Source organism: Pezoporus flaviventris, unplaced genomic scaffold, assembly GCF_033815535.1.
Source record: "Pezoporus flaviventris isolate CSIRO_AGI_PZ_B2104156 unplaced genomic scaffold, CSIRO_AGI_Pfla_v1 ptg000129l, whole genome shotgun sequence".
Taxonomy (NCBI): domain Eukaryota; kingdom Metazoa; phylum Chordata; class Aves; order Psittaciformes; family Psittacidae; genus Pezoporus; species Pezoporus flaviventris.
This window is the reverse complement of record NW_026892677.1, coordinates 739,653-764,015: the sequence shown is the minus strand read 5'-3', so window position 1 is coordinate 764,015 and position 24,363 is coordinate 739,653. Positions and strand designations below refer to the sequence as shown.

The following is a 24,363-nucleotide window of genomic DNA, read 5'->3' as shown; positions in this document are numbered from 1 at the left end:
AGGGACGCTGCTGCTCCGGCGACAGCGCTGATGGCGCTGCCATGCGGGGACGGTTTTCCTGGGAGGGCTGGGTCGTTGCTGTGCTGCGGCTGTGCCCCCAAAGAGAGAAACCCGCGAGCAGAGCTGGGGTGCGGGGATGGTGCGTGCGGGCTCTGGGACCGCGCAGGGGTTTGGGCTGGAAGGGACTGCAGAGCTCACGCGGCTCCAGCCCCCACTGCCCGGGCTGGGGACGCCTCCCTGCCCCGCCAGGCCGCAGAGGGTCCTGCCCGACGGAACGGACACCACGGCCCCCCAGGGGCGGTGTCCGCGGTGCCGCTCAGCGCGACCCTGCCCCGGTGTCCCCGGAGCTTCGCGCCGTGCCCGTGCCCGTGCCCCGTGCCCCGTGCCCCGACGCTGCCGCTGCCGCTGCCCCTGCCCGTGCCCCGGCGCTGCCCTTGCCTGTGCCCGTGCCCGTGCCCATGCCCCGTGCCCCGGCGCTGCCCCTGCCCGTGCCCGTGCCCGTGCCCATGCCCCGTGCCCCGGCGCTCCCCGTTGCTGCGGAGCCGCGGCCGGGGGACGGAGCTGGCTGAGCACGGATCGGGATCGCCACCGCGCCTGCGCACGGAGCCCGCCCTGCCCCGGCCCGGGCCCCGCCACCGGTGCCCCCTCCTGGCTGCGGAGCGGAGCGGGGAGCGCTGTGCGGGCCCGGCCCGCGGGTGAGGAGCGGGGCAGCGCCGCTGGCACCCGCTGAAACCAGCGGAGGGGGCGCGGACCGCGCAGGGTGGCTTCAGTTGGAGCTGGGAGCAGCACGGATGCAGCCGCCGCCGGCTCGGGGCCGCCAGGGCCTGCGGGAGCCCCGGCTGAGGAGCGGCCGGGCGCCGCTCCGCGGGGACGCGGCTCTCGGGTGCTCAGCACGGGCGGGGCTGTGGGGCTGCCGCCGGCTCCGCACCCAGCGCTGGGGGCGGCTCTGACCCATCGCGGGTGGCGGAGCCGAGGCCCTGCTGGCACCTGCATCGCCTGGCACACGTTCCGGTGGAAGCTGTCCCTGCCCGTGGCAGGCTTGGAACGGGATGAGCTTCGAGGTCCCTTCAACCCAAAGCAGGCTGGCGTTGTATGACGATTCTGTGATTCACTGTGCATGTGCATAACGGTGCTGCTCCCAGGGCTGTGTGTGACGCGGTGTGGGGCAATGCGGCCCCAAAGGCTGGTTGGAGATTTTTGTTATTTCCTGTGACTTCACATGCATATTATTTGGGGGCTGGGCTCTGCTCCCAAGGAACAAGGGATGGGACAAGAGGAAACGGCCTCAAGCTGCACCAGGGCAGGTTTAGATGGAGCTGAGGAACAATTCCTGCCCCAGAGGGTGCTCAGGCATTGGAACAGGCTGCCCAGGGCAGGGCTGCAGGCACCGTCCCTGCAAGTGTTCACACAGCGTGGAGACGAGGCCCCAGTGCCATGGGTTGGGGGTGGCCTGGGCAGTGCTGGGGAGCACTTCATGGGTCTTTTCCAGCCCAGATGATTCTGTGATCCTGATGAATCACAGACTCAGACTGGTTTGTGTTGAAGGGAACTGAAAGCTCATCCAGTTCCAACTCCTGCCATGGGCAGGGACGCCTTCCACTAGAGCAGCTTGCTCCAAGCCCTGTCCAGCCTGGCCTTGAACACTGCCAGGGGTGGGGCATTCACAAGTTCCTTGTATCATTGGTGTAAGTATATACATCTGTAAAAGTGACCAATTGACTGGTTTGTATCGTACACAGCAGTGGGGATAATCTGCAAATTAACAATATAAACATCACGTTGGTTTGTGTATGCTCCCATTCCAAAATATGTTGTTTTTTTCCCAGCTCATGACTTGCCTTCACCTGGTCCCTTTGGATTCCTGAGCCGGGTTTCCAGGCTTGCTGACAGGTGAATGACAGCAATTCTGAATAGCTTTACAGCAGGGGTGACAATCTGGGAGATCAGCATCTCAACAAGAGACATTCTCCTGTTTCTGATTCGTCAGAAGAGATCAGGAAGGCTGCTGAGGAGTCTCTGCTCTCTTCTTCAAGCACTCTCGATGTCAGCCGAAAAATTATTACGCATCTCACTGAGGAAATGAACCAACTGCCCAACATAAAGTTGTTATGAGTAGTTCACCCCTTGATTTAAGTGTAGCACAGTGCAGCTAAGGGCCAGATGAGTGGAAGAGCTACAGGTTCTTAGCTATGATCTTTAATCCCTGGGTTCTTTAACAAAAAGTCCTTAAATAAACCGCTCCCTGTGTAATTCATAGTTGTGTATCCTTTAATCCCCTTTAGCAGCGTTCCTTCCACAAAAACAGAGAGCAGTTCACAGTTTTCACATTCGATGTTGCATGCCAAGGAACAGCCCCTCTCCTTCTGGATGTAAAACATGTTTCTGTTTTTCGCTCAGTACCTTCATCTGGAAGGAAATGTCATATCCACGCTTCCCGAGGATTTGTTTCAAAAGCTGCCACATCTTGTTTGGCTGGATCTCCGCTATAACAAGATTAAAGCTCTTCCCCCTGGAATCGGTTTCCACAGGTAAGATCATTGGTCAGACCGATAATTTAATAACAATTGTATTTGTCTTCTATTTCCCCTACTGTAATTTCGTTGTAGCAGTCAGACTTTCATATGCATTTGTTTGACGTTGGCCTCAGTGCAGGCAAGCAGTAAATAGGCTTAATTGTGTTTGCTAAAGCCAACATGAACTGAAAGGCCCAATTAATATTACACAGTGAATCTGTACACCCTTTGAACCTTAAAAGGCAAGGCCTGGTTGTCTTCCCACTGAGGTTTTGCCCCAGTTTCATTTTAATACCTGTAAGTGACTGTTTTTAGTGTTGTGGGTGAGGTGCAGATGGGGACCACAGTTACAAACCTAAGTGATAATGAAGGACAGCTACCCCTTAATCTCTTTGTGCTGATTGTCTGCCACGGTGTTACCTGCTGGAAGGATTATTTGGCTGTCAGTGGTTCAGATGGAGCATGTAGGGAAAGAAGTACACCATGTTGTGGTGACCCTGGAAGTGCTCCCACATCACCGTGATCACCAAAGCTAACTTCCCACCAGGCTTTTTTCATGTCCTTGGACAATTCCCTGCTCCTCACTCCAGAAGCGGAAGACCACAAATGACAATGCATGGTAATGAACAGGAACAGAGGAATTACTTTCCTACTGGAAGTTAAAAGACCAAGCCAGTTTGCAGCTGTGCTTCTGAAAGAAACCTTTCTGTATGACAAGGAGGAGGTGGCAACCCTTGACCAGGATATGTCACAGCATTTTCCAGAACGAGAAACCCAACAGTTTCATGGCATCTTGTGACTGAAACAAAGTGCTTAAAGGTATTTGAAGATCTCTTGTTTGTGAATCATTATATGTTCAACTTGCGATTAGAAAAATACAGTAAATAAAATTTATATGTCTACGAGCAGCTGGAAAATGTCAAGTTTAATGATGTTTACAAATCTTCTAAATACAGCTTTCCTAAATTCAATTGGACAGGACTGATACAATTTACAAACTGTATTAGAATGCTGTCATCATTGTTGCAGGAGTGGTTGAGATCCTCTGAGAAGAAGACATTCTCTGTGTGCATCTTCCTCCAACATAATGTGTCAGTCATCAGTCCCTGCATGTGTCACGCTTTATCTTGTTTGTAGTTTTACACTGACTCCAGGCAGCAGCTCCATCAGAAATATTCTCTGAATATTACTTACTCGCATTTTATCCTTATTATGTGTGGGGCATAAGCTGTATTTTAAGATGTTTGCTAGTTCTTGGGGTATGCTTTTCTGGAAGCAGCCTGAAGTGTAGTTTTAATCTCAATGAAACACTGTGCTAGTCTGGGGCCTGATGGGTTGACCATTCAAGCAGTTCATGAGCCTTTCATTGATTTTAATAGCTGTTATGATTAGAGCGTCTCCAGATCAAACAAAAACGTTGGAAACACTTGTGGAAATGGTGTCTGGCCTGGTGTGCAGGCAGGGAAAATGCTGCTCTGATACTTTGCTCTCCACAAATCCCTGTGCGATCTGGATGTGCGGGTGGGCAGGGATCAGCCGTGGGCATGTACACAGAATCACAGACTAGTTCGGGTTGAAGGGACCTCAAAGCTCCTCCAGCTCCAACCCCTGCCACAGGCAGGGACCCCTTCCACTAGAGCAGCTTGCTTCAAGCCCCTGTGTCCAACCTGCCCTTGAACACTGCCAGGGATGGGGCAGCCACAGCTTCTCTGGGCACCCTGTGCCAGCGCCTCAGCACCCTCACAGGGAAGAGCTTCTGCCTAAGAGCTCAGCTCAGTCTCCCCTCGGGCAGGTTAAAGCCATTCCCCTTGGCCTGTCCCTACAGGCCCTTGTCCCAAGCCCCTCTCCAGGTTTCCTGCAGCCCCTTTAGGTACTGGAGCTGCTCTAAGCTCTACCAGTCTGCCCTGAGGCAGCAGGGCTGTCCCTGTACACTGTGGTGCCTCTAAATGTGGGGAAATTTGGGTTCAGAGTCTTTAATCAATTTTTCCTCTTACGTGCAGCTGAAGACTCCGCTCCAGACAGGCAAACATGAGCCCAGCACTCACATTTCATGACTGAATTGAAATGTCTTCAAATATTGCCACAAATGTGAATCTGGTGCTGAAGAGCTGCCAGAAGGTTTGCTTTGCTTTGCTTTGCTTTGCTTTGCTTTGGTTTGGTTTGGTTTGGTTTGGTTTGGTTTTCCTTCCTGGAGGTAAAGAAATATTATGGCTGACACTCCAGAGCTCTCTTCTTGTTTGTTTTGCTGTATTTTAACAGTAAGTCCAATTGCAACACAAGTAAATAAAGCCAGCACCATGCCTATAGAACACCATTTGAGCCGGTTTGTTGCTGGATATTAAAGGCTGTTTACAAGAATGCAGTCAAGATGGCAAAATGAAGCAGTCAGAAATGAGGAGATATGGAAGTGGGGAGTCTGTGTGGTTCCTATTTCAGAGCTGCCTGGGTGTCAGTGGCTCCCTTCACGTGGATTAGGCATCCCTGCATCCTGAACGTGCAGTGCCCAGAGGTTCCCATCGGAGACCTCCAAACAAGGGTGTATTCAGCAGCTGCAGCATTTCCCTGACAATGCCATTGTTTTGGAGCAGGGGCGTGCTGACATTTTCTCAGAAGCTCAGGATTTGTCTAAATGTTAACAGATTTTCAGATATATCAAGAAAATATTATCTTGTGTGGGACATAAATGCCATGAATGTCGTACATGACCCGTGCCAAGCTTCTCGGCTGCGTCCAAGAATAGGAACACTGGAGCTTCTCAAAGAAAGAAGCTGATGCAATGAAGTACAAGTAGGGCATATTTCTTTCTAATCTCATTATCAAGAATGGCTGAGTAGTTTTAGCTCAAATTTAGCCTGAGGAATGCACTCAACAACCCAAACAGCTGAAGCTCAGCAAGATGATAAACAACTGGAAATGATGTGTTTATAATTGGAGCAGTCAGTATCAGACTTTAAAGTGATAAGCAGGCTTTGCAGGGAAAGATCAAATGCTAAATATTGAAGTAGTTGCATCATAACTGGGCATAAATGCCAGCTTCAGATGGCTGTTCCAGAAAGCTTTGGGGTGTGCCGTTTTCCAGCACTGATGTTAGCGGTGGAGAAGTGAGGATTTGCCTTTCTGTAGTAGGGAACAAAAGCAAGGAAACAATTAAGGAGCAAAACTGTTCTTGTGTTTGTATTTAATTAAATGAACTTTGCTCTTACAGTCTCTTTTCTGGTTTATTGAAAAGGCAATTGAAAACTCTGCTCTTAGAGAGGAGTCCTATAAAAGAGCTACCTGCAGAGCTCAGTAAGTACTCACTCCTGGTTTGAAGATACCAAAGACGTTTTTTGGCTCATAGTGTTTAATTCTGTGGTTAGACTTTAAAATACTTTGATACTTATGTAAAGAATGGTTTTAATTTACCACGAACATGTGCTATGAGATGGGAAAATAAATTACTTATTCATAATGATTGCCTTCACTGATAAGAGGGGAACATTTTATTGTAGTGCTGTAGTCAAAAATGTTCAGTATTGTTTCCTTGAGTAAAACTGAAGTAAAAACCATATCTTGTGTGTTAGACATAGAATCATAGAATCACAGAATGGTTGGAAGGGACCCTTTAGTGATGCAGTCATAGTCTAAGGCCCAAGAGTGTTCCCAAGCACTGTCATGCTGTGATTTTAACGAAGCTTTGCTGTTCATAGTGCTGTGCAAGTGTGACCTCTCGTGCTCCTTGGGCAGTGCATTAGGAAGCAGCTGGCCACATCAGTAAGTGTCCCTGCCCCACTGCCATGCTGGCCCTGCACATTCAGTACTGACCCCCCTGCTTCCCACCATCAGTGATCCTGGAGCACTCAGGACTGGTCAAGTTTCAAGGCTTCCAGCACCAGGGTCCCCATTCAGCCCAGGCACCCTCCAGCTCTCTGGGGCGCTGCTTGCTTCAGACCTGTGCCCAGGGGCTTTGGGCCAGCTCATCCTCCTGGATCAGGCCAGAACCCCGTGAGCTGGGTGCTGGAATCCTGCACACCCAGTGTGCTGCAGACCTGGTGCTGTCTTCATGCAGAAAGGGAATCAAAACCACACCTGACCGCTCTAGTTCAGATGCGGTTTCCTCAGACACAGTTCACACACAGTGCCAGCTCTGCGGTGCTGGTTAGCTTCCAGTGGCATCCTGAAGCAGGGCTCATTCCTGTGGAGTTTATCTCCTGGAAGAATTATTTGAAGAAAAGCTTTGAACACGAAACCAAAGCATGCAGGGAAGTGGCCTCAAACTGTTGTTGGACTTGGTGTTCTCTGCAGCCGGGCTGCTGCCCACCCGTCTGCTGGGGAGCAATGGCTGGTAGCCCATGCATGGAAGGGTGTCCACTCTTCTATTCCTGCTTCACATGAGGGAGCCTGCTCCTGGAATAACTCTGCTCTTCCTACCTCAAGCTGAGTGGCAATGCATCAGAAAAATGGTGTTTGCTGATTTAGACTTCCTTGAGTCTCTCAGAGTGGGCCACTGCTATGCTGGCCCTTCTGCAGTAAAACTTGCTTCGTGGGTGCTGTTTTCTGGACAGATCCAAAATCAGGGCACTCCTCTACCACAGTATTTTGATCACTGCAGGTTTCCCAGATTGGTGCTGGAATGGGGAATTCCTGCCATATGTGACATTTCTCCTGGCTCTGCACATGATGGCTACTGAAGAAAAGATGCCAGCGCTCCTGCTGCGCCGTAGGCGTGTTCAAGCCACAGCCATGGGTAAAGAGTCCAGCAGGGGTGTCAGGGCAGCAGTGCCGTGGTGACAGATGGCTGGAGGCACACGCAGAGGCTGGCTGCAGCCATGCTGCCCAGAGCTCATGCCGAGGGAGGCAGTGGTACCCTGGGTGTGCAGGGTGGCCCAGGCCAGGCCCCTTGGCACTGCCAGCTCTGCAGAGCGCTGCCAGCACCGTGTGCCTTCAGCAGTCACACACATCCACTGCGGGATCTCTAACAGCATCCTGGATCAGACTCACTGCATTCATAGAGTCACAGCATGGCTTGGAAGGGACCTCAAAGCTCCTCCAGCTCCAACCCCTGCCACGGGCAGGGACCCCTTCCACTAGAGCAGCTTGCTCCAAGCCCCTGTGTCCAACCTGGCCTTGAACACTGCCAGGGATGGGGCAGCCACAGCTTCTCTGGGCACCCTGTGCCAGAGCCTCAGCACCCTCACAGGGAAGAGCTTCTGCCACAGCTTCTCTGGGCACCCTGTGCCAGAGCCTCAGCACCCTCACAGGGAAGAGCTTCTGCCTAAGAGCTCATCTCAGTCTCCCCTCAGGCAGGTTAAAGCCATTCCTCTTGGCCTGTCCCTACAGGCCCTTGTCCAAAGCCCCTCTCCAGGTTTCCTGGAGCCCCTTTAGGCACTGGAAGACTGCTCAGAGGTCTCCCTGAGCCTTCTCCATTGTACTAGTGTGATGCTGTCCTACCACATGCCTTTACTTTGAATGGTCTGTTCCCTTGGCAGAGCCCTTACATCCCCTTGTAGTTCTATATACCACAATTGCCCCTATATAGTAGATACAGATAGATGTGTATATGTGTATATATACATGTGTGATTTTAGAAGTGAGCCCTCTCTGCCCCACAGCAGCTGAGCTGCTTCAGGCATGACTCCTAATGTAGTGGACAGTGTAAGACTTGGTCCAGCAGAGGGACTGGGACCTCAGCAGAGGGTGGGACATGTAATGGACAGGGCTGCCCTAACCCAGGTTCCTGAAGCTGCTCATTTCCCTGCGGTGGAGCTGTGCTAGTCAGGGCTCAGGGCCCCTGCGTGTGTCAACAGCCAGCACTGCAGGGCTCTCCCATCACAGGGAGCTGAGGGGAGAACCAAGCAATCCACCTGGTACGCTGGGAGAAAACCTGGGAGTTGTGCCTGTGACATAGCGAGGGGTTGTGAGGATCTCCTGTGTTTTTACACAACACCCATGTTTTGACAGGATTGCTCCTTCTGACAAAATCGTGTTTCATGAGCTAATTCCCAGCCCACTCGTCCTCCTACCCTTGCTATTGCCTTCTTGTCTGCACACTTGCCATCGTAACCTCCTCTATAAGAAACAGAGTAGGAGCCGACGCTGGCAGCGTCAGCCCTCGCTTAAATTAGAGTCTCTGGCCTGCAGCACCTGCTCCGTGGTCCCTTCTCTTGTTGCCAGTAGAACACCCGTTCTGTGATGCTGGTATCATCAATACCAAACAGAAAGGTTGCAGTGTAAACCCAGGTGAGCCGGGAGGATGGTCCATGATCACTGTCTCAGCTGTTAGTCTGCATGCCTAGGGGTCTGCTTTTCATCGAGATCTGGAATGAATCTGCAGCGCTTGCCTTTGTTCAGGGAACCTGTTGTTCAAAGCTACCTGTTCAAGGAATGAAAGGGCTTTGCAAGGGGACCAGAAGCCTGAATGGCACAAACCAGCTTTGATTCACCTGTGGCTGTTCCTGGAGCCTTTATTCTGGCTCTCCTGGTTATCACGTGGCCTGAATTTAATCAGCAAAGGTGCAAATTTCATTGTCAGACAACGCGGTTCAGAAAATGATCTCATACTCATGTACTGCGCACTGTTGGGCAGTGCTGTGGGGGCTTGGGATACATCCCTTCTATTGCCAGGACTGCCGGTGGCTTGCTGGAGAAGTCGGGAGCGTTACCTGGCTTTGGACACATCACAGGGCTGCCCATGCCTCAGTTTCCCCTGCTGTAAAATGGGCATGAGAAGCGTTACAAAACTCTCCAAGCTGCTAAAGACAGCATTGCACGGGAGCTGCGTGATTTGATGGTTGCACCTACCTGAGAGTTCTTTAGCAGGAGCTAGGAACGATTCTACAGCGTGAAGATCTCAGCAGGTGATGCAGTTTCAAAGGTGAGTGAATGATGAAAAGGCTGTGGAAAGGGAGCGTTGCCCGTCCACCATCCGTGCGAGTGAAGCACGAGCTGTGACTGCATGGCCCATGCAGCTCCCCCACTGCAGTCAAATCATCTTCAAACCCAAGTGATTTTCAGCAAGATAAAACAGCAAAGTCGTTTTTCCAGCCCTGAAGTCATCTGCGTGATTCATTTTGATCATTTCTGTTTAAAAATAGATTTGGTTTCTTCATGCTAAATGACTTCAAATCTAATTGTATTCCCAAAGAGTTCTTTACAAGGTGCATTTTCAAAGCCATTCCTACTTGTTAGTAACGGAGCTCTTCCGTTGCTGTGTTTGTGGTTTATGATTATTTGAAGTAATTTTCTAATCTGTGAATCACGGCTGTATGAGAAGGCATCCTGGTAATTGTAGCTCACTTAGCAGACTTCTGCATGGAGACTCTTAGAACACAGTCCCTTTGCTAACCCTCCAAAGCTCAGCATTCCTTGTCACTGGTACCAGGTTCACAACAGTCAAGTATCATTGTGGAGAGCCCTAGGAATGCTTGTTTGTACAACCGTAGAAGCATTTAGGTTGGAAAAGACCTTTAAGCTCATCCAGTCCAACCGTTCCCCAGCGCTGCCAAGGCCACCACTAACCCACGTCATTAAGTGCCACATCTACACAGCTTGTAAATACCCCCAGGGCCATATATGAGCTCTGTGGGTATATTTCTTTACAAACCCAACAGCAATAATTACACAACAGCGTGTTTCCTCTCTGTGCAATAAACATGGATTTTCGCTTACAAGCCCTGCCGTTACCCTGTAACATGATTCAGGCACACAGCGCTGCTGGGCTGCTGTACTTTAGTTTGTAGGCAGGTATTTCCTCCTTTATGCCTTTTGCTTGTTTCTCTTGGCCAGTCTGCCTGCCTGGGACATTCCTTGGTGTAGGAGCTGCCTTGCTCTGTGGCACCAGGTAATTCCTCTTTTCCAGCCTCTCTCCAGAACTCTCGCCCTTCCATCAGACATTGGCAGGCCCATTCCGCATTGCTCCCTCAGAACCTTAGCTCACAGTAAAGCGGTATGTCTGGTTCGCACCTAACGTGTGGTATGTGCGTGGGGCAGGCAAACTGCCATCAGTCTTTCCCCAGGGATTGCAACAAATGATGTCTTCAGTCACACTCAGTTTCTCTATCTCAGCCCAGCTGTAGTTTGAGCACAATTCCAGAGTAACCATTCAGGCTGTTCTGGTGTTCGTTGGTCCTCAGTTGGAGTTCAGCTTTAGCAGACTTCAAAGTAATAATCCTGCTTAAAATGTGAGAGTTGCAGTTCTAGCTCTGGTCTGTGAGGAAACGAACAAGTGTTGAGTGGTCTCGAGATCGGAGCTGAGATTGCCTTACCTCTCCAGTAAGGAACTCTGTTGGTGTGGGATGGCAAAATGCAGGTTTTCTTGCACTTCTGGTAAGTTACCGGTCAGGTCTTGGCCTGTGGCTGATCAAAAATCCAGATCAACAATGGGAAATCACGATGTAGTTGAAAAGAAGTCAGTTTTAGGTGTGTGTGTTCTCCATTCCAGTGGAACTGGAAAAAATCTGCATCCCGTGGTGGTAGCAGGATGGCGCTGTGAGTTCTCTGTGTAGCTGTGGTGTAGCTTTGCATGGAGCAGGTTGTACCTGGTAGCTCCTTGATGTGAAGAATCCATTTGTGCCTGAGCTTCAAGGCTCCCTTCCAAGGGAACTGACCCAGAAGGATCCAGCACTGTCCCCATCCTGGTGCCTGGAAAACTGCTTTGTGCTCCCCGGAGCCCCCGAGCTGCTCCGTTGGCTCAGGCTGGGTTGGATTTTCCCAGGTGCACTCTGTGAGCGTTGCAGGAGCTGACATTTCCAGAGCAGGAACGTCAAAGGGTTGTTAATCACACTGGAACGTTTGTTTTGTAACACTCCTTTCAGCTTTAATTGCTGCTAATTTACAATCAGATGGCTGTGCTTAGTAATGTATTTGTCATTTCCGCAAGTCAGGTTTTCCAGGAGCAGTTTAAAAGAGCAAACACACTGTTTCGTGCCCTAATGAGCGAATCGCATCGGCACAGGCAGAACGTGAAGCAGCCAGCCTGTAGAGAGCGAGCGGATCAGGCTTTGAATGCGGATCTGAAGTGTGGCTCCAGTAATACAACGTGAAACCATTATGAAATCCCGTATCTCGGTGCGGTTTCGGTGCTGCACTCCCTAAATCCATCATTATAAACCGTGTGTCATGCTAAAATGTCAGGCCGAAATGTGGTTCTTACCTTCCTTCTGGAGAGCGGCACGTTGCTGCCGGAGGGATTTAACAGATTTCACCGGTTGTGCTCTCGGCTGAAGCAGGATTGAGTGAAAGTATTGCTTAATTCTGCCAGCCGCGACAGGGAGGGAAAACGGCAAATTCGGGTTTACATCTGGGAAACAGAACTGACAAATATGTATAAACACAACTCGTGAGCACGACTGATCCTGGAAGGACTGTGTGCATTTGGTGCTCCCTCGGCAGCAGGTGGAACGTGAGGGGTGGCTCCCACCACCCCGGCAGCTCCTCGTCACACGTGTCACTGGTGCTGCACATGCCTTGCTTATGGGGTTGGACTGGATGAGCATGTGGGTCCCTTCCAGCCCAACCTACCCTGTGATTCTAGGATTCTATGAGCTAAGCAGGAGGCTGGGCAGTTGATGAGGTGTGTGTGGCCTCGGGAGGCCAGAGATTTATGTCCCCCTGTCCATTGTCACCCAGAGATGGTGGCTGGGGGTGAGAAGTGAGGTAGACCCAGTGATTTCAGAAGAGGAAAATCAGAACAGTGCACTAGAAAGTGCAATTCGGGAATAATCCTAGGTATGGCAGTATCAGTGGCACTATGCACATATAAAAACATTGGTTATTGTAGCAATAAAACCAGGAAAATAAAAATCACTGTACTTGGCCAAATACATAATTTAAGGTGGTATATAGTGTCTGCATGTGTAATAAGTGTCGTTATCATAGCAATCACAGGCACAGTGCTAACCAGTCATTCCCTTTGACTCATCTGCCGTGACTGTCTGTCACTGCGGTCCATCATCATGGTCATAGAATGGTTTGGGTTGGAAGGGACCCTAAAGCTCCCCCAGCTCCAACCCCTGCCACGGGCAGGGACCCCTTCCACTGGAGCAGCTTGCTCCAAGCCCCTGTGTCCAGCCTGGCTTTGAACACTGCAAACTCACCCATCTTGCCAAATGCTGAAGGGTTGGGCCTGATGATCTTCAGGGTTCTTTCCAACCTGGGCTGTTCCATGGTTCTGTGTTTGCTAAACCACGGCTTTTCCACAGGACACTTGACTTTGCTGACAGCCTTGAATCTGAAACACTGTCCCCTTGAATTTCCTCCTAAAGAGGTCAACAAAAGGGATTTAAATCCATCCTGTCCTTTCTTCGGGATTCTGGGAATGGAAACCTACCCTGGATGGAGCCAGCTGCTTCAGGTATGTTGGAGGTGTCTTTGTGTGCACTTACTGTGATTTGTTTTGAGAACAGTGTGAACAAAGGGGTGCTTTCCTGGTGGCTCTTCACTAATGGGTGTCACAGAATCCCAGCCTGGTTTGGGTTAAAGGGACCTTAAAGCTCCTCCAGCTCCAACCCCTGCCACGGGCAGGGACCCCTTCCACTAGAGCAGCTTGCTCCAAGCCCCTGTGTCCAACCTGGCCTTGAGCACTGCCAATACCTGGCTTACAGAATAAAGGTTCATCCACACTGCAGGGGGCTGACAGTGTTTTCTGTTCTTTGGTCCTGGGTTTGAGCCCATGTTCCTCAAGGACACAACCTGCCCTTTATCACACTTCCTCCTTTTTCTGTCCCGGTATCACAGTTATAAATTCACATCAGGAGGGCAAAATTAAGAAGTTGTCAGAAGGGAGGAAAAGATGCAACATAATTTGCATTATTTATGGTCTGATAGATTCCAGAAGTCATTAATAATAGAAATACTGGGCATGTTCCCACGGAAGACCGCTTCTCATACTTAAGCTTTCCTGTAATGAAGGCTAATTACCCTGGGTACCATTAGCATCGGACTGGAATTAGTGGTGTTAAAATGTGATATCATTAAAGGGAAGCAGTAAATTCAGGGCATGAATGAGCCACTTGAAGTGCTAAGTAATGTGGTAAGATAGAAAAATGTCAGCTCCAAATACCATGACACTGAAATGAAGTCAAAAGACTGATGTAAAGATAATGACTATATGTGTTTTGATTAATCTCAAGTTCATGCATGGTGTCATGGAAGGGAACCATGAGCAGTTCCAGAACCTCGCATGATTATTGTCAGGGTTTTAAGACTTGTTTGTAAGTCTTAGTTTGGGACAAATGATACCCCAGTCGTGTGGCTTCATTCGCACTGTTTACCTTCAGATTTCACCACGTGAGCATGACTTGAGAGCCAGCACTGCATTTTTCTGTATAGGTAAGTTTTGTCTGCATCATTTGTGCTCAATATTTGTATCTTTTCTTCCGTATTAGTGGACTTTTGTAGGGACAGGCCAAGGGGAATGGCTTGAACCTGCCCGAGGGGAGACTGGGATGAGCTCTTAGACAGAAGCTCTTCCCTGTGAGGGTGCTGAGGCGCTGGCACAGGGTGCCCAGAGAAGCTGTGGCTGCCCCATCCCTGGCAGTGTTCAAGGCCAGGTTGGACACAGGGGCCTGGAGCAAGCTGCTCTAGTGGAAGGGGTCCCTGCCCGTGGCAGGGGTTGGAGCTGGGGGAGCTTTGAGGTCCCTCCCAACACCAGATGTTGGCTGATTCAATGGAAGAGCTCTGGATTTTGCTTCTGAAGATGTGCACTCTGATGATCACCTGTCTGCTCTTCTCCCTTTCTCCCTCTGTGGGAGGGGAGGCAGTGGTAGCTTTCAGAGCTCACTTTCTCCTGGCCAAGCAATTCAGCACTAGTTACAGCTGATCTCTCCTCAGGTAGTGGTGAGGTGAGAGGTTGGCTTGGCAAGCAGCAGAGGGCTGTGTGACAGGGCTGTGGGCTCCTGTGGGCACAGCTGGTTTTCCAAGGTCACTCGTGCTTGTCACCCGCTTCCTTTCCAGCCAACCACATAGTGTACTGGAACACGCCAGTGGTTTGGTTTGGTTTTTAACTCCCCTTCAGCGGTGCAGTCTTGAACATCACCAGGGCTTGGTTAGGAGCCCTCAAAATAGCAAATCAAAAGCGTTTTCCCTGCTGATTTATGTCTGCATAAGGATGTGGGACTGTGCTCTGTTCTGCTCTGCATGGCTCCAACACAGTGGATTGGAATGACAAAACAAGTATAATGCTGCTCTGGAATAGCGTTGTAACTTGTGTTGTTTTGTTTAATGTTAGCTTAGATAGTGGTATATTTAAAGAAAAATAATCCCATGGACTTTAATAGCTAGAATCTGGGGGCATGCACATGAAGTTTGGGAACCTTCTGTGATATGCAGGAGTTTTTTGCTCCCTCCCACATGGCCCATCTGTTCATGTTGGATGCGGGCAGTGTGTAAGAAGTAGTATATACATACTTCATGCAGAGGAGATAACAGAATGTGCCTTGCAAGAATGATTTCTCCCTAAAATGTTAGAGGAAGATGAAATCCAGGGTATTTCTTCTCTAGGATTCAGGGAACCTCCTGAGTCTATGGAACCAAACCTTTGTGCAACTCAGCATCTCCCAGCACTGCAGTGGAGGTGAGGAGCTGTGACAGATGTAGCTGTTGCATAGGTACAGATGTAGGTACAGACCTGCCCCAAAAGGTGGAGGAGCTCTATGCCAGTCACCTGTTGCTGAGCTTGGCTCTGCTGTGGGTGCTTGAATGACTTAGACACAAGCCTCCATAACCAGTAAGTAGAAGTCACACTTTGTATGCAGTGTAGGTACACTCTAGAATTGATCATTGTCATGTAAATATGAAAGATCACTGAGTAAGTTCAGTTGTGTGTGAAAATTAATACCTCTAACGGTGTAATAAAGGTAGATTTGTCTAAGCTGAGATGCCAGCTGGCATGAAATGCAGGGTGTGCTGGAGCTTTCATCACTACTTTGGTTGTTGCCGTTACATCACATTACATATTTCAATTGATTATGTTAAGAGCCATTTCCTGTTTTGACTCACAGATTGCATTTGGGCACTTGTAGTATGGTAATGATTATTGTATCTGTTTGCTTTGCATTTTCACTTCCTCTGATACATGGAACATATTTTTAACTCCTATTCATCATGCAGAGTACTCTTGTCTTTAATTCAGTCATACACAGTTCATGTAATACTTATTTATACCCAAATCTACATTGGCAGCCTATAAATGCTCCAGAAAAACAAAGTGAGAGAAAAAGTGAGGGCTGTATGCAGCCCAAACTCAGTCCTGTATGCACATGCATTGTGGGAGTCTATTTTTACCCTCGGTGCAGAGATCCCAGTGCAAAGCTGGGATTTTCCCCTTTGGTGTCCTACTCTGGTTCAGAATTCCCTGTCATTCACACAGTGTACTTGACAGGCCACATCTAACCCTTGCTGATGTCTGTGGTAGGCTCCAGATGGATACTGGGCCAGCCCCAGATGAGGCAGCAGACAATAGAAAAGACAACAAGGGACCTTCATGGAATCAGGCTGTGGATGCTGCTGTGAGCCCGTGATTTGTGCAGGGTGTCGAGGACAAGTAGCTCTTAAGCTCAGTGAAAACCACAGAACCCCAGCCTGGTTTGTGTTGGAAGGGACCTTAAAGCTCCTCCAGCTCCAACCCCTGCCACGGGCAGGGACCCCTTCCACTAGAGCAGCTTGCTCCAAGCCCCTGTGTCCAACCTGCCCTTGAGCACTGCCAGGGATGGGGCAGCCACAGCTTCTCTGGGCACCCTGTGCCAGCGCCTCAGCACCCTCACAGGGAAGAGCTTCTGCCTAAGAGCTCATCTCAGTCTCCCCTCGGGCAGGTTCAAGCCATTCCCCTTGGCCTGTCCCTACATCCCTTGTCCCAAGCCCCTCTCCAGAAACCTCAGGGCAAGGCCTGGGCACTTAACAAAACTGGATCAGCTTCTGCAGGGTAGAACCGGTGAGAAGCTGGCTGAAGTTTCCCGAGGTACGAGGTACATGAATTACCAGTGCAAAGGAGGCCCCTGCTCTGCTCACATCCATCCGCAGCCTGCTGGCGTCTTCCAGAACACAGATGGCTTCAGACTTCGGGAAAAATCCTTGAGCATGAAATACGTTTTAAAGGAATAAAAGACCAAGGCATCCCACTTCTGTTGGACTGACCGACTGGCACCACCTGGGCACTGCGCTGTGCTCAACCCCGTGACGGGCTATGTGGGACTGCAGCCCTCTCCCCTCAGTCCCTGCCGGAACGCCGCCGGCCGCGGAGCTGAACCCCACTGAGCTGCTGCGGCGCAGCCTGGACCTGCCCCAGGAGCGGCCAAGCCAGGAGCAGAGGCGCCGGTTCCCGGCGCTGCGGGCAGCAATCAGAGGGAAGGGGAAGGAGGAGCTGCTCGTGACGGGGCGGCCCAGGGCAGGCTCCGGCAGAAGGCCCAGCTCTGCCCGTCCGCGGCGGGCCCGGAGGTCCCTGCCCCCCCGTGCCGAGGAGCACCGTGCGGGTCCTGCGAGTGCTGCAGGCTCCGTGCTTCCCTGGGAAGTGCAGAAGCGGTTCACGGGCATCGTCACACGCGCTGTCAGGTGTGTGAGGGCTACACGCGATTTCTGACAGAAGTAGGGGAATGCAGGCCCAACTTTTGTATTTTCTAGTATTTAAAATATTAAACCCCACTATCAGACTTTTATATTTTCTCTTTTACTTGGTTTTCGATTTTGATAATTGGGCCCTTCAATGTCCGGATTCATTCCACTGAAATACAGAATTTCATAACACAGAATAACAAAGGGCTGCAGGATCCTTCATTTCTACTGTATGCAGTGTGATAAATAACTGTGTAAATACAAGGTAATCCATTCAATTTCTTTAAGTTTGCATACAAAGCATTTAACAGATGCTTTCCTTGTCACATTTTGCAATAGTGCAAACCCTCTTTGGGAAGTAACTTTTGTGTAAAGGAGAGCATAAACACACAGGAAATGTTCATAACTTTATTTGATCAATATTTCCTGTCATGGCAAGGATTTGTGTCCCCCAGTGTTCACGAATATTTTTACTGGTACTTACAAATCATTTCTCTCACCAGTTTTTACCAAGCTGGAGCTGCCTGATTTTATTGAAGTATCAATGACTTGAGGAGGTTTCTCCTTTCAGACAGGAACAGAAAAGGGGGGTTGACATTTACTCGGAGTTTGCTTTCTTGCTTTCCCTCTTTCCTCTTCATTCTTTTGTGTTCCCTGCTCCACCTCTCTGATGTCTCCCAGGAACACAAAGCACTCTAAGTCAGTAGTAGCAGAAGCCAGGTGGTGAATTCGTGGGGCAGAGGCAGGGGAGCTCTCAAGGCATCAGATCGACTGATGCGGGAGCTTCTCCCCTCCTACTTGTGTGCTCCGTGCTCCCTGCTGGGCCTGTGACAAGGACGGGGGGGACAGTCTGTCTGGCTGTGTGCCCCACACCTCAAGTGCTCACGGTTTAGGGGTTTGGGGGGGTTGAAGTATCAACAGCATGGAAAACCTTGCCGAATTTGTGGTTTGTGCTTAGTATTTCCCCTCACAAGGCAGCCTCAGGCGTGCAGTGGGGTTATGAAGTAATTCATTTGGTAAATTACTTAAAAATGGCTTTTACTTTCAATACTTTAATTGTTGTATGGAAACAGAACAGTGCTGCTCGTAAGCAGGATCACCAGGAAATAAACCCAGCCTTGTTGCTGTGTATATCCCCATCATTAACTGTGCCCGCTTTCCTTTGTAGCATTCAGTGAGCAACACCAAAGTGTTTGTTTTAAAAGGAGCACGAACCACCCAAAGAGATGCATTTACTGAGCCTCTGCCCTCTGACGGGACTCTGCAGGGGAAGTGAGCAGGGAAGTGCAGGTCAGCAGCAGAGGAGCTGAAGAAGGAACGAGCTTTATTTGACCAAAGGAAAAAGCAAGTATCACAGCGTCACTGTCCTAAAAGTTGTGACTTTGCTGCTTAATAGCCCCCTCCTCTACTGTCCATGAGGAAAGAAGTAATTCCAAGTATCTTTCACTGTAAGTGGAAATACAGAGTGCCTTTCCTTTCAGAGTGCAGTGCTCCAAGGCAGCAGGAAAGGTGACTGACCAGGCTTCTTACCTGCTCAGCCATGGAACTCCATGAGTTCCTATTCTGTCTGAGAGAAAATAAATCCATTCCAGTTAATTCACACGATACATTCCACGGAAGCTTAAATTTAACTTCAGCTTTGCTGACAGAAGGCGGCAGCTAGAGGGCAAACTCTGCCTATGACATAAAGATGTGAGACATCCAAGGTATAAAAAGTGTGTGGATTGAACGCATTTTGCTACAAGCACTTGTTCATCTCTGCGTGCTTCCCCACTTTGTGCCTACACTTGGTCTGCTCTTCAGACACCGACCCACTTACTGCAGAGGAGACCCAAGAAATGAGGCAGTGATAGCCCTCATTTGTAGCACCTTAACACCTTTTTTCTTTTCTATCTGGAGCTCTGGAATTCCTGTTACAGAACCAGTGCCCCTCGGTGGCACTCTGGAAGCACCAGCTAGTTGTGTTGTGCAAGGCTGATGCCCTTGATCTGGGGGCACAGGAGCTGGACCTCTGTGTTACAGTGATTTGGGTTACATCTGGTGAGCTGTGGTTCTTCCTGGGCATCCTGGCACCAGGAGAGGAGCAGAGCCAGGGAATTCTTGTCTCCTCTTCCCTTCCAGCCAGGCAGGGAATGCTGCTGGTCCTAAGAAACGTGTACCTAGGTGCTGGTGACAGGGCAGTGAGCAGTCATTTGGGCCAGGGCTAGTGAAAATGAGCAGGCTTCTCCTGCCAGTTCCTTATCCAGTGTGTGCACAGCATAGAGTGACCACCGGGAACAGGGCTGAGCTTTATCTGCCACAACCTGCCCTTCCTCTGAAGTGTGGCTCTTTTATTCTGACCCTTACCCACTCCCAGGTGAGATGCGGACACAAAGGTGGTGTTTGTTCAGCTTCTCGTTGGCCTCCAATGTGAGCATTCCTTAGCTTTATGGGCAGTTCCAGACAGAATATAGAGGTCAAGGGGCAGATACTGGGAAGACTTAAGGACAGTGTCCATAACAATGGAAATGAAGGGGATTGACCTGTTTATGTGCCAGAGAGTGGCAGTACAAGGAGGAGCAGCCTGAAACTTGGTACTGAAATGCAGGAGAATCACTGCAGACATTCAGAATGAGAGTAGATATTAATGAATAGGGATGCTGGGGAGGGACCCTTCATTAGGGACTGTAGTGACAGGACAAGGGGTAACGGGTTAAACTTAAACAGGGGAAGTTTAGATTGGATCTAAGGAGGAAATTCTTTCCTGTGAGGGTGCTGAGGCACTGGAAAGGGTTGCTCAGGGAGGTTGTGAATGCTCCATCCCTGGCAGTGTTCAAGGTCAGGTTGGACGAGGCCTTGGGTGCCATGGTTTAGTGTGAGGTGTCCCTGCCCATGGCAGGGGGGTTGGAGCTGGATGATCTTGAGGTCCTTTCCAACCCGAACTATTCTATGATTCTATAATGAGTAGGTATTAATGAGACCTTAACTGATGCACCCTAAAAATATGATGGGTCAGATGATGTGATCCAGTAGAACTACTTGTGGTACAACTGTCTACTACTTCTTTATGTTCACTCAGCTCTACTCGTTATTGAAGCTTACCAATTTAATCTATAGCCAAGAGTGCTTGTTACCAGTCATTTCATTGCTCTGCATGGCTCTAATTTGGATCTATGTTCTGCTCTGTCCTGCTGTTTTCCTCCACTGAACTGGGAAGTGAGGGTGGGTCTTCACAGTTGTCATCTTCCTTGGGTAAGTTAATGCTTCATGAAGAGGCCCCTGGTGTTTTGTTTCTCTTTGTTAGGAATCAATATGTCTAATAAGTATCATCTCAAGAGTAACAACATCGACCTCTTAAAGTGATGGCTTTAAAAATCTGACACAAATTCCCCTTTTCAGCAGTAAAAAAATGCTTTGGGAATGGTGCAGCCAGGCAAAGCCGAGGAAAGAAAGAAGCGTTTAGATTCTTACCTACAAAGGCGGATATGGTATGTCGTAGAGACCAGCAAGGCAGGACATGGGAACCCCCAGTCCACCAGTGGTAGCCTCTGATTTATTTTCCATATAGTCCATACATTCAAATTTAAAACCTAAAAAGAGAATCCCAGGACTCGAAGCAGCATGCCCTCAGCGGTGGCTTTGCTGACCCTAGCGCAGACTCCTGCGTGGACTGTGGCTCCTGCAGGAGCCCCCTGTGCAGTGTGGGAGTCGCCAGATCCTTCACGATGCTCTTGGAAATTTGCGGTGGCTCCAGCAAGCGGCGCTCGGAGGCGTTGGAACAGACGTGCGTGTGTAGAGATGGGAGTCTGAAATCACTGAACGCCTCCACTGCAATGCAGCCGCTGCCAAAGTGACTTGGAAGCCGGCTGGATTTGCTGGTTCCTCCAGGGATTTGTAAACATATGGGTATGGAAGGGCACACGGGAGGAGGGGACCTCGCTTCTGGTTCTTCCCGAGCCTGTGTGAAAGGCCTGAGAAGTTTTCTCTCCAGAGTAACAAAATAAATCTAAAATCCAAACCCTGCTGTCCTGTTGGCTTTGCCATTAAACTCATTCCTCATAATGCAGCGCTGCGAGAGATGAGGTGCTAAAAATGGATGCACACGATTCTCCCAATGCTGTGGTGTGAAAACGAGCTGTAGCAAAGACAGTGAGTAAGGCAGTTCGAGATGATCACTGAGGGAGCCGGGGATGCTCGGGTGGTGTTTCTCTTGCTGTGAGGAATTCTTGCATCTCAGTTTCATGGCTGCTGAACATGCTCCTTCTAACCCTGGAAGCGTAGGAAGATTCCCAGTCTTCTGTGAGATGTCAGCAGGTTTAAAATGAAAACGCACTCCATCGCTCAGTGGTAACAAGGAATTTGTACAGGTTCAGTGTCACAGTTCATTGGTTCTTCCCTGTGAGGGTGCTGAGGCGCTGGCACAGGGTGCCCAGAGAAGCTGTGGCTGCCCCATCCCTGGCAGTGTTCAAGGCCAGGTTGGACACAGGGGCTTGGAGCAAGCTGCTCTAGTGGAAGGGGTCCCTGCCCTTGGCAGGGGTTGGAGTTGGAGGAGCTGTAAGGTCCCTTCCAGCACAAACCAGGCTGGGATTCTGTGATCTTCAATGGAGCTGTAACCCAGGTCCAGGTTACCACACATTTTAACTTGATTCTAGCCTGTGAATGTTCACTGCTGCCCTTATTGCCCTGAAGTTAGAGAGATACATCAATGTAATGCCTCCACTTGTGACAACATCTTGGCCAGTCTTGCCACAGAAGCAAAGCCAAAGCAAAGGTTCTCTGTGGTGCAGGAAGAGGTTTGCAGGGTGGGTTTTATGCGTGCGGGCTGAGAGAGCAGTTTGTGAGAGAAATGTCTCTTTCTGCTATGATGAGCCAGGGTCACATCTGAATACGGGGTCTGACTGGATTGGTTTTCACTGAAAACTGGCTCCCTGAGCTCCTGCTGAAGCCCTGAGAACCCTCCCAATGGATAACAGCTCCCAGGGTGTTCTCTTCTCCCGCTGAGGCTTTGCACTCTGCTTTCTCTGTGCAGGAAGGGCTTTGTTTTGCCAACCCAACTGGTTATTTTTAGGACCACAGAAATCCAGTTGGCATAGAACAGAACTGAATTTTGAGTGGCAAGAGAAGGAACAAGTATGCTTTTACCTGATGCATTTACATTATTTTGCTTCCATGTTCCCAGATAAATAAATAGGGGTTGGGTTTGTTCTGCCTGGAGAAGAGAAGGCTCTGGGGAGACCTTATTCCAGCCTTTCAATACTTAAAAGGGGCCTGTAAGAAAGATGGAGAGAGACTTTTTACTCCAGTAAAAAAAAAACTCCAGTTTTCACATTGTTCATGTTGGAATGGTCATTTCCTGTTTTCAGTAATATGAGATCAAGCTCTCAAGGCAAACACATATCTACTGAGAAAAAAGTGCCAGGACAGAAGCTGGATGATAGACTGTGCTGCATTCACAGTTACTGCTAATGCAGTATTCTATGTCGAACATATTGCTATACATTCTGGCACGTTCCTGCCCCCCCCCCCCCAGGAGGGTGGGTGCTGCTCTGGGCTGTGTGGGTTGTTCTTAAGGCATTAAGAGGCATTTTTAAGTTTTTCACTTTATGGCAGGAGCTTGTGCAAAGCATCACCATTGATCTGTATTTAAATCATTTCAAAGGATTTGGGTTATCTGGTTTTTATTCCCAGATCTGAGGGAAGCAATACTCTTGTAAGTAAAGACAAAATACATACTGCATTTCATCTGTGAATCGTAGAGAATGCTTTGGAAGGGACCTTAAAGCTCCTCCAGTTCCAACCCCCTGCCATGGGCAGGGACACCTTCCACCAGAGCAGCTTGCCCCAAGTGACACTTAACCTGGTTAACACTTGACCAGCGTAGCACCAAGTTGCAGCTTGATTTAAAGCAATAACACATAGAAGTACAAGATGCAGAACTGAGTTGTAGGATTCTGACTTACAGCCAGTGTAGCCGTAGCAGAGCTCATGAGCACAGTCACTATGCTCCACAGCACCAGTATTACCGTACTAAAACTCAAGGTGCTCCAGCCCAGCCTTCTCACAGCTTTGGGGTCTGATTTTCTGGGCTCCATATTAAACCTTTGTACAGAAATCAAAGCCTGTTCCTGCTGTGTGGCAACTGGGAAAACACATGGGAAGTGTCTTGCCACACGTGTGTCCCCAGAGCCCAGTAGCCTAGCGCCAGCCACAGTGCTTCCAGTGGTCACTGTCCACCAGCCATCACTGCAGCCTTCACCGTGCTTTGAATTCAATGTGCAACCAGGTTTTAATCACTGCCATCATCAGATAACGTGTTACCGTTCTATTTTGCTGTAGCTACCCAAAAATGCACCATATGCACCTGATAACATCAGTTAACACACCATGAACAAGAGAGCTGAGAAACAGGACCCTACACCTCAGATAGTGGAAGAATGGATGCTGGAAGTAAAGGGTGAAGCTTCAAGGTGAGTGCTGAAACTGTTGCTATATAATGCAATTGATAACTTCCATTTATTTTGTCTTTATGAAAGTATTCATTTCATTTTTGCTATCCTATCAAGTAAAGAAATCTTGCACCCCTGTAAAGAAGCATTGTGGTTAAAGGAGAAATAAGAGGGCAACTTAATTCCAGGCTTATTAAACAAAACCCAAAACCTTTTAAAGGAGACTCACTAGTGCTTCAAGACTTGTCCCTGAGCTACATGCATTGGCTCCTTCATGTATAGTGCAACATCCAGCCTCCAAGCATGCTCCTAAAGCAATTCCTAATGTATTTGTAATAATTAGTTTTAATAATAAACCAATGATGTTATTGTATCTCTGTATCATCTGAACACAGGGAGCGTGAGCCAGGGGCTGGCCAGAAACTCAGCACCTCTGGTCCTGATGGCCTCACCCTGACAGGCTCAGCGCAGAGCCTGAATTCACGCTTGTCTCAGTTGCTCGAGTCTGTCAGCAGGGCTGGAAAATACCTGAGAACACTTGAAGTCATTCCTCTTTCTGAGAGTTTATGTATGAACATGGGCCCAGGTTTTAGAGCCTGTAAAATGGGGCTGGTGCTGGTTTTAGAATGTATTCAAATTGAGTTTCAGGGCTTTTTTCTCTTTAGTTTTAACGTGTATGGGGAAAGCTGGAAATGTTCTGGTTTGTGAGTGCAAGCTGTGCTGGTTTGCTCCACTTTGCACTGGCTTTGTATGAGGCTGTAACTGGACCAACTATATAAGCATGTTCAAGCTGTAATCTCAGAACATAGCTCATAACAGATGTCTGTAAGTCAAGGAAAAATTTAATCAGCTTTAAGGAAAAATACACTATATTACACTGTCTTGTAACATGGAAGAGAGGC

At 49.3% G+C, this 24,363-nt stretch overlaps 2 protein-coding genes across 3 annotated transcripts in view; one reads left to right on the top strand and one right to left on the bottom strand.

The window, feature by feature from the left end:
* BNIP3 (BCL2 interacting protein 3) overlaps positions 1–24,363 on the bottom strand; it is a 235,040-nt gene that overhangs the window by 197,297 nt on the left and 13,380 nt on the right. The window lies entirely within an intron of this gene.
* LRRC27 (leucine rich repeat containing 27) overlaps positions 1–24,363 on the top strand; it is a 30,787-nt gene that overhangs the window by 5,484 nt on the left and 940 nt on the right. Inside the window, exons 2-9 of the mRNA XM_061478599.1 lie at positions 250–695; positions 1,923–2,104; positions 2,399–2,528; positions 5,743–5,801; positions 12,692–12,843; positions 14,991–15,063; positions 20,418–20,503; positions 23,352–23,482. Coding sequence (XP_061334583.1) covers positions 250–695; positions 1,923–2,104; positions 2,399–2,528; positions 5,743–5,801; positions 12,692–12,843; positions 14,991–15,063; positions 20,418–20,503; positions 23,352–23,393 — 1,170 coding nt within the window. The 3' untranslated portion in view covers positions 23,394–23,482. The remainder of the gene's footprint in view (positions 1–249; positions 696–1,922; positions 2,105–2,398; positions 2,529–5,742; positions 5,802–12,691; positions 12,844–14,990; positions 15,064–20,417; positions 20,504–23,351; positions 23,483–24,363) is intronic.